At 36.4% G+C, this 9,365-nt stretch overlaps 1 protein-coding gene across 4 annotated transcripts; it reads left to right on the forward strand.

Moving 5' to 3' along the window:
- The first annotated feature begins 424 nt into the window (after positions 1–424).
- Positions 425–9,024, forward strand: LOC117627730 (transcription initiation factor TFIID subunit 4b-like). Of its 4 annotated transcripts, none has more exons than XM_034359954.1 (16): positions 425–712; positions 835–919; positions 1,019–1,124; positions 2,430–2,977; positions 3,053–3,148; positions 3,242–4,234; positions 5,738–5,862; positions 5,969–6,056; positions 6,182–6,317; positions 6,439–6,494; positions 6,574–6,630; positions 6,724–6,864; positions 7,016–7,081; positions 7,164–7,428; positions 8,123–8,298; positions 8,556–9,024. In XM_034359954.1, the coding sequence occupies exons 2-15, from the start codon at positions 878–880 to the stop codon at positions 8,293–8,295; spliced, it is 2,892 nt and encodes a 963-aa protein (XP_034215845.1). In that variant the 5' UTR covers positions 425–712; positions 835–877; the 3' UTR covers positions 8,296–8,298; positions 8,556–9,024. The 4 variants fall into 4 exon arrangements, with proteins under 4 accessions (XP_034215845.1, XP_034215843.1, XP_034215844.1 ...); XM_034359952.1 differs by having other exon boundaries at positions 435–712; positions 6,436–6,494; XM_034359953.1 differs by lacking the exon at positions 8,556–9,024 and adding an exon at positions 8,378–8,549 and having other exon boundaries at positions 435–712; positions 6,436–6,494.
- Positions 9,025–9,365: the final 341 nt, after the last annotated feature.

Raw genomic sequence — 9,365 nt, forward strand, 5'->3', positions numbered from 1 at the left:
GTTGTGTGTTTTCTTTTGGAATAAAATTCTATTTGTGGAATTTCAAATTTTTTAGGTCAAATTGTTCAAAAAATTAAATTACGAAGTTATTTAAAAAGATTAAATGAAGAAAATTTATCCATTAAAAAAAAAATTAGACTTAAACCATTCTTAAATAATTTAATAAAGTTGTGGACTTAAAATCCGGAAGGTTGGGAGAAAAAAAAAATTTTTGAGTCCAAGGTAAAACTCAAATAGTTATTTTTTTGAGGAGAAAAATTTGGGTTTAGCCTCAAATAAGTTGGAGAAGGATCAATTTCTTACCTCGAAGGTAATCAACCCAGCCCATAGCACATGGCCCATAGCCTATCTCATAAGCCAAGCCCAGCTCGTCAGGCGCAACCTTAAATGCCCACCCGTGTGTGTTTAACTGTTAATAGCCATTCCCCTCCACTCGTCGTCGTCTTTTTCTCCTCCTCCTCCTGTGCTCCTACTCAATTAAATATAGAATTAGAATCAGCTTTTTCTTCTTTTCTGAGTTCTTCTTCCTTGGTTGATTAGTTCTTCTTCGTCTCCCTTATTCTGTTCAGTTCTTCACCCGTGAGCTGTGAACCGAGTTTTGCAGCGCTCCCCCTACTGTTCTTCTTCCCTTCCTCCTCAATTCTTCTTCTTTTTCGACACTTAAATTGCTCGATGTGCTATATGTATCAGCATTTGGTCAATTGTTGAAGCGGTATATTTACTCTAATTTTAATTCAATTACTCAATTAATTATCTTTCTTTGTTGATCTTATCAGGTGCTAACTGGTTATTTTTTTATAAAATTTTCTGTTGCTTTTATTGTTTGATATATAGATTGCCCTTCTAGACTTGCTTGTGGTGGTGTATATATCTCATCATGGACCCATCCATTATGAAGAAGCTCCTTGAAGACGATGAGGTTCTCTCTGCCGCTGCCAATCTGTAGCTTTGAATTTAAATATGTAGCTTTGAATTTAAAATCCTGAAAATTTTATTTTGTTTCAAAATTTGTGTAAAGGATGAAACCATGCATTCAGGGGCCGATGTGGAGGCCTTCCAGGCCGCTCTGAACAGGGACATAGAAGGAGATGTGTCTGTTTCGCAGCCGTCTGATTCAGACTCCGGTATCCCTCTTAACCTTCTTTGCAGATTACCCTTTGAACACTTTGTTAAAATTTATTAATTCTGAGAATTAGTTAGCTTTGGTGTTTGTTTTAATTTCGGACAGCATGTTTGGTTTGGATGGAACAGCTTAAATTTGTCATTTTGATGCTTGATGTGATTCTTATATCTCTTGGAACGAACATGTGAGGCGTTTTTTGGGTCCTGTTGACCTTATATATTTTTATCTTAACAGTGTTGAGCATGTGTTTTTCAGTATGATTTAGAAAGGATAGTAATTGTTCCCATTACTTCTTTTACAAAAATCCCATTGCCATGCTGGAATTAAGTTGGTCGTGAGGCTTTTGCTTATTGTTAAATGGTGTGCTTAAAATCATCCAATCAAAAGGTGAACGAATGAAGATGTAGATTTGCTTTGGATTGTCCAAGATAGCTCTTTTCAATGAAACTTCAATTAAAAAGAAAACCTTTTAACGAAACCTTGTCATAATGAGAATTAAACTAATCAGTTGATATAATTCGTTCTTTAGTGGCTCCCGAATATCCAAGACCCCTCTAAGTTAAGCTAATTTGAGTGAAAAATAGTGCCTTATGAATGCGTCTTTCTTCCGCACAAAAAAGGTAATGTAGTGAGGAAAAATAACAATCACAAGAAATATTTGACGATGTATTAAGATAACACCACATAGCGTGTCAAATGTTAGTTTGTATTACATCATTATAAACTAAAATAAATTTATTTTGAATAGCAGGGTTTGTCATTGTTCGTTGTATCTGTCTTAAATCATACAAGGCTCATATACATGCACTTCAATTTTCTCTTATTTTTTTGGGTAAAAATGTAGATAATTAACTAACAAGCATAATTTGATGCATTATTCAAACCATGTTTTTCTCATAATTTCTGTTCTTTTTCTTTTGATGTTTCATCGTATTGATATTCTGTGTTTTAGAACTTTCAATATTTCCGTTGACACTAATATTAATGTACCTTGGTCATTAGTTTGTCTCTATTTTGTTCATCCTATTCCAGTTCTACTTACTACACCATCATCAGTTTTTCTTTTTGTTGGGCATTTTCTGATCCTAGAATATCAGAAGTGATTTGAAATGAATTTTTCATTGAATTGTTCTCTGTCGTAAGATCTATTGTTCATTTCAACCATAACAAGAAACTTCCCCAGAATGTATGAAAATTTTGATTAACTGTTACACCCATAATCTCTTGTTAACTGTCTTGGGGTTTTGCTTATGTTCATACCCAGAACTCATTGTTTATACGTAACATGTGAAACTGAATAGTGCAGCGGTTTTGTCTCAAGGAAGCAATAACACTTCTAGTCAGTCATTACCGCAGTTCCATACTGCTAGTCAGGATGAAAACACAGCTTGTCAAACGCAACATGACAAAAAAATTGCGCAACAGCGAGAAATGCATTCATATGAAATGGAGCTAAAGCAATATGGGTCCGGTGCTGAGAATATACAACAAAAAAAGGATGCCTCACATGAATTTAATCAATTTCCTTTGCCCCAGAAGCAACCCCAAGGTGATCTTCAACAAGGGCAGGCAGAGCAGAAACCCCTCCATAAACCTGAAACAGCTGGAATACCGATTTCTGGGAAAATTCCAATCTCAAAACATGAGCAGGACGTAACACCTACTCCAGAAAGCGAATCTCAGTACTTAAAGCTTCAGAAGATGAGTAGTCAACAGGCAATGATCCCGGAGCAGCCAAGCAACCCGATGAATCGCAGTAAACAAGTACCATTTGGCCTGTTACTCCCTGTCTTATTGCCCCAGCTTGATAAAGACAGAGCCATGCAACTTACTACTCTATTTGGTAAACTGAAGGTGGGTCCTACACATAATCATTGTGTTGTGTGTTTTGTTAATTTTTATGATTTCTAACTATTTCAACTATTCTAGAACAATGAAATATCAAAGGATGCTTTTGTCCGGCACATTCGAAGTGTTGTTGGGGACCAGATGCTCAAATTGGCAGTAATGAAAGTACAATCACAGGTAAGTATATAATGAATTTAATATTATTTTAATAGATTAATAATGTACTTATGTCTGAACTAAGCTAAAAACCAGCATATAAAAACCTTGCAGCCTGTTCCTAAACACCAGTTACCACCTCAGGCTTCAGTGCAGCAACAACCTCCTAGGATGCCATCAATTAGTGTAGGTTCTACACCGTTCACTGATCCTCGCTCATTTGCACTTCATCAGAGAGGCGCCAACCCTCCCACAGACCCATCACACATTCCCTCTTCAGCAGTTCAAGTGCAGTCTGATTCAAGCCATTCAGTCATCGAAAACAGTGCTAAAAAACTGCGGGAGGCAGAACGTCCGTCAGACTCTCATGGAATGCAAGTAAGTCAAATGCCTTCTTCTAGTGCGGTAGCTGGCAATCAAGAAAGGGAGCGCTCCTCAGGCCCTCCACAAATCCTTAATAAGCAGCAGCAGCAACAACAGTTGCACTACCCACAATCATCCTTTGCCATGTATGGAAGTACTGGTGGTAATTATCACCCGTATTCAGGGACAAGTATCAATACCTCTACATTGCCTCTCAAGCAGCAACCTCATGATTCACAACTGAGGCAAATTCCACAACATCAAGGCATGGGTTCAACTCAGTCAGGTGGGGAACCACAGGGTGTGAACATCACTAATGTGTCCAAATTGGAGAGGCAAAATTCTCAGAATGACCCTAGTAGACTGCAGGGTGGATCTGTTTCTCACTTTACAAATAATTCAAATTTACAACAGAATTCAGTTCCTTGGCAGTCCTCAAATAAGGAGCAGAATCCCGGTCCTGTGTCATCAATGTCTTATGTAAAACAGGAACCAATTGATCAGACTGCTGAGCAGCAGCAGAAGCCCCCATTATCTAATCAACAAGGACTGCCTTCTGCTTCTGCTGCTCAACTTGAGCAGGGGAGTGCGTTACCTGGAATTTCAACAGATGAGTCTATAGAGAAGCAATCTTCAAGAATGGGATTTGCAACATCTGGCATGGTGACTTCATCTTCTACAGGCACAGTGCCCCCAAATTCTGTTTCTCCTTCCATAATGACGCAAGTTGATACTAATGTCTCGGTACTTCCATTCTTTTCATTTATGCTTCTTTGCTACATATGCATTTGTTAGGTTGTGATGCAGACTTCCTTGCTTTTATTGATGTGTTTTTGTGTAAAGTAGTACTCTATTGAGAATATGAACTCATGTCTTAGCAGGAATTTTCTTTCAAAATTTGTTTTGGATATAGACCTGTGCATTCATATCTTAGTTTTAGTTTGTGAATTGAAGTGCGAAAATTTAGTTTTTAAATATAAGAAAATATAGAGGCCAATGGTTCAAGGGAATTTTGATCCATATATAAACTGAAATTAGTCACATATATGATGTAAATTAGGAAAACAAAGACATTAGTTTATACAGGGAAAGATTACTTCCAGCATATACATGCGTAGAATTATTATATGTTAGGGATCTCCTTATTGTTAGAACAGTGTGCACATCCTTCATAGGGCTACCAAACAATGTATTTCAATGATCAGAACTGTGCGCAAAATTTTTTGTCTAAATCCGAAGTTGTTTAGTCATCTAAAACGTGCCCAAAAAAAAAAAAAAAAAAAAACCGAAGTTTGCTAAATAAAACTGAAATGAAAATGTGGATAATAAAATGGCTAAACAATTTCCGGTTTAGCTGATTTTTTGCATGGATAAACAAGAGGCCTTCTTGTAAGGAAAATAGGGTATCCTTACTATAGAAAGCCTATATGTATATATATAGATGTTATTCTCGAAAAGAAAATTATAGGGGCACCCTTGTAGAGCCTAGTATGCATTGCAGTTTAATGATCCGAACCGTCAGTTTCTAGGTATGACCTCTAAGATCATCTCTAAAAAAATCACCCAAATCGGTGAATATTTTAACCATTTGATTAAATCATAGTAATTTTAGTGTGTTTTCCGAAATACCGTGTTATTTTTATTTCTTGACAATTAGATCCTTTAATGATTTATTCTTTATCAAATTTTTTGTCAATGGTGATTTATGAATGAAGACTTGAAAAATAAACAGTTCAGATCATTGAGATACAATTCGGAGTGGGTTCCACAAGCTCTTGTATATATGTAGATGATCTCCGTGGTTTTACATTTCCATTACCCAAACCTTTCGCTTTAGTATATACATAGTCATATAAGGAAGTTTTGGCAAGGCATTGTACATATGTTTCATAATCCTGTAGCATATACTGAGAAATTTTTTAAAAAATTGGGGGCCATAGCCATCCATGGTTATCAAGTGGCTCTACCACTGTCGATATGGTATGGCATATAACAGGTATTGCAGGTGTAGTTATATATGTAAATTCATAACAATATGCTTTTTTTCCACATTGTATTGTTTTATTGTGCCACTCAGGTCTCAACGTTCAACCGTAATATTAAAAAATGTCTTGTATGGAGTAATTTCATAGTTTACTTGTGCGGCATGCAAATATTTGTTTTAAAAGATCATGTGTTTTACTTGATATGAATATCTTTTCACTTTATTAAGGAATAATGTATTTTCTGCTTCTCTGTTTATGCCAGTTAGGCCATCGAATACCCTCTGGAACTTCTCCTGCTGGGATTAGTAATAGAGCACCTCCAAAAAAGCCTTCTATTGGCCAAAAGAAGCCTCTTGAAGTACCTGGTTCCTCACCACCGCCATCAAGGTGAAATAGATTTGCATTGATGTTATCGCTTTCTGTGCATGATTTCAATTGTTTCTTACAAACTTTCTGTTAAATCCTTACACATTGTGTTCTGGACCTCTTTCAGTAAGAAGCAAAAATTATCCGGGAATTTTTTGGATCAAAGCATTGAACAACTGAATGATGTCACTGCTGTTAGTGGAGTTAATCTTAGGGTATGGTATTTTGTTATTTTCAAATCATCCTGCGTGGAGGATTAGCTAATTCAGTGAACCATTGACAATCATTCAGTAAACATGCTTATAATCCTTTGAATTAAAAAAAAAAATAAAAAAAATAGGAAGAGGAAGAGCAGCTGTTTTCTGGACCCAAGGAGGATAGTCGAGCTTCAGAAGCATCTAGAAAGTTTGTGCAAGAAGAAGAAGAAAGGCTGATTTTGCAGAAGGCTCCCTTGCAGAAAAAATTAGCAGAAATTAGTTAATACTCTATGCTTATCTCTTTATCATTGAAATGTTAAAATTCCGTATTTGTTCCTGTCATGAAAGGAAATAACAAACAGAGCTTGATATCTGGAATTTATGCTTGTTGGTTTAGCAGTGGTCAAATGTGGTTTGAAAAGTATAAGCAATGACGTGGAGCGGTGTTTGTCACTGGTGAGGTGCTAGCTTCTAGTTCTTTTTCTGTTGTGATAAACTTGCATGTTATCTTATTCCAAGGTAAATGAATCTTCAGTGTGTGGAAGAAAGAATGAGGGGACTAATAAATAATTTGATCAGACTGTCAAAGCAGGTATGTTTCTAATTTTTTTTTTTTTTTCTTTCTGCTGAACAATATTTCTCTTATTATATATTTCCTGACTTTGAGTGAATCTCCTTATGCTAGCGGGTTGATGCTGAGAAACCAAGACACCACACTATTACTACCTCTGATGTTCGGCAACAAGTTATGAATCTCAACCAGAACGCTAGGGAAGAATTTGAAAAAAAGCAGGCCGAGGCAGAAAAGCTTCGAAGGCTTAATGAAGTGAGCATCTTTAAGCATTCTATATTGTCATTTCTACAATGCACACATGGTTTAAACTACTAGTGTGCTAAACACATGCATGCATATAGTATTTTTGTACGAGTGTATGCGCATTTTATTAGTTCGAAGTATATAATATGACTGCATACAGCCTGAGGTTAACAATGGAGTTGATGGTGATAAAGACAAAGATGATGGTCGCTCCAAATCATTTAAGGTATGAATTCTGCTCAGCAATATATTTTTGCCTCTGGAATGAATAGAGAGATTATTCTTCTGTAACTTTCGGCTTGATGTAGCCAAACAAAGAGGAAGATGACAAAATGAGGACGACAGCAGCAAATGTTGCTGCCCGAGCTGCTGTTGGAGGGGATGACATGTTGTCAAAATGGCAACTTATGGCTGAGCAAGCCCGGCAAAAGCGTGAAGGTGGGGTTGATGTGGCATCTGGGTCCCAACCAGGTAAAGATGTAAACCGCAAGCCTACATCAACAGCTGGAAGAATTATGAAGGACAATCAAGAAGCAGAGAAAAGGGGAGGTGGAACTCCAGTTGCTGCAGCTGGTTAGTGTCATTAAGCTTGAATGTTTGTCAGATCATGATTTTGAAGATTTTAGTAGCCATAGTCATTACCTTTAGATATAAATTTTGTAGCTTCCTAGAGCTAATTCTTGAAGTTGTATTAGCAAGGGGATTTCCAGCACCTTGGATCTGCACAAGTAACATAATACAACTTATAATTTCATTTAAGTGGCTGAGTTGGCATGTATTGAGTTACATTTAAAATGTTATCCCCGAATATTCGAATAATCAAAATCCAAAAGCGCATCAAGTTCTTTGTCCGTTAAAATTTGAACCATGTGGAGGTTGGGGAGCTTTCTTCGCTACTCTTTGTTCTTGAAACTTTTTTCCTTTCATTCAGGTAGACCCGTTAGAACATTATGGAAACTTGAGTGCTCCCGGAGTTTTCTTGTAGCTTTAGGCTTCTTCTGCATTCTCTTTGCTAATTACATGTTTTTACGTTTCTTTCTTCTTTTCCTGTTTTGGAATTCTAGGCATGTATGAGCAGTATAATCATGTTATTCAAATTCACAATCATATTATGTATAACAATCATATGTTTACTTGCAACCAGTCTCATCTAACAGCTTTAGTGTATAAGTGTACTGTCTTAATTTTATAGTTATTTTGTGTAGTGCATTTCTGGAGTAATCATCCTCTGTGCAGGCTTTGTTAATTGCAGTTTTTTTTCGAGCAGGGACTTTTAGAAAATGTGGAAGGAACCAAGTTATCACACCTCAAACAAGGGTGGCTCGGAGTATATCTGTCAAGGATGTGATTGCTGTCCTGGAGAGGGAACCTCAGATGTCGAGGTCTACTATGATATATCGCTTGTTTGAAAGAATCCAATCAGACACCACTGGTGAATAATCTGTAAGTGTGTGTTCATTGGTTGTAAATTATGTGGTTTTTGGTTAGTTTGCTGAACCATAAGCTTTTATTATTGGTATAGGCAGGTTCACCATTCCAAGTGCAAAGTTGGTCCATGTTGGTTCTACAATTTCTGTCATGTACCATTTTATGATATTCATTTTTGCAATAAAAACATTGCATCTTACCCTGACTAGCAATATTCTTTAGGTCATGCTAATATCTGAAGCATCTGATGGCATTATTAATTGTTATTGAAGGTGGAAGGGAGTTGAGGGAGGAGGAAATAAGTTCTTTTTACATCATGCATTAGAACTTTCACCCTCATTACAATACAAGGGAGCATGAAATTGTAGAATTTGCAAATTTCAGCACAGGTAAGAATCCAGAAGCGCTATGTTATAATCACAGGCCATATATTGTGCAGAGAAATCCTATTTGTTCATTGTGCGAGTTGCATACGGGAAATCCTATTAGTTTAAAAGTTACCAAATGTTTCCTTTTGCTTGAAATACGTTTAGCTGGGAAATATTTATTCTCTAATTTAAATGGTAGTTTTTCTATCCTATATTGGACCAATTGTCCTTCACCTGTGACTGAGTACATGCCCAAACTTACTTCTTCTTTTTTGGGTCAGAAGCTCAAACTTACTCTATTGGGTTAACAGATTGGCCAATAATTGTTGTTCGAGATTAATGGCTCCAAGCCTCTTGAAGCCTTTCATGATAATTTCTCAGATTTCCACTTTACCTCCTTGTGAAGGACGTTGTATATTTCGACCCAAAAAAAAAAGGGGGACATTATATATGCTTTGAAAAAAAATAAAAAAATAAAAAAAAAATTAATGAAGGTCAATTCAAGAGTCATGCTTGAGCCTATTCAAATTCAAGAGTCACGCTCAACCATTACAATGAGGTGCACCTTTCTCGAATGTAACCTTAAATGAGGGAATGAATGAATTGTGTGACAAATTATGTCCCAATGTAACCTTAAATGAGGGAATGAAGGAAATCTGTGAAAAATTATGTCCCTATGATTAGAACTTAAATATATTTGTTTACCCCAAATCT

Source organism: Prunus dulcis, chromosome 5 (assembly GCF_902201215.1).
Source record: "Prunus dulcis chromosome 5, ALMONDv2, whole genome shotgun sequence".
Taxonomy (NCBI): Eukaryota; Viridiplantae; Streptophyta; class Magnoliopsida; order Rosales; family Rosaceae; genus Prunus; species Prunus dulcis.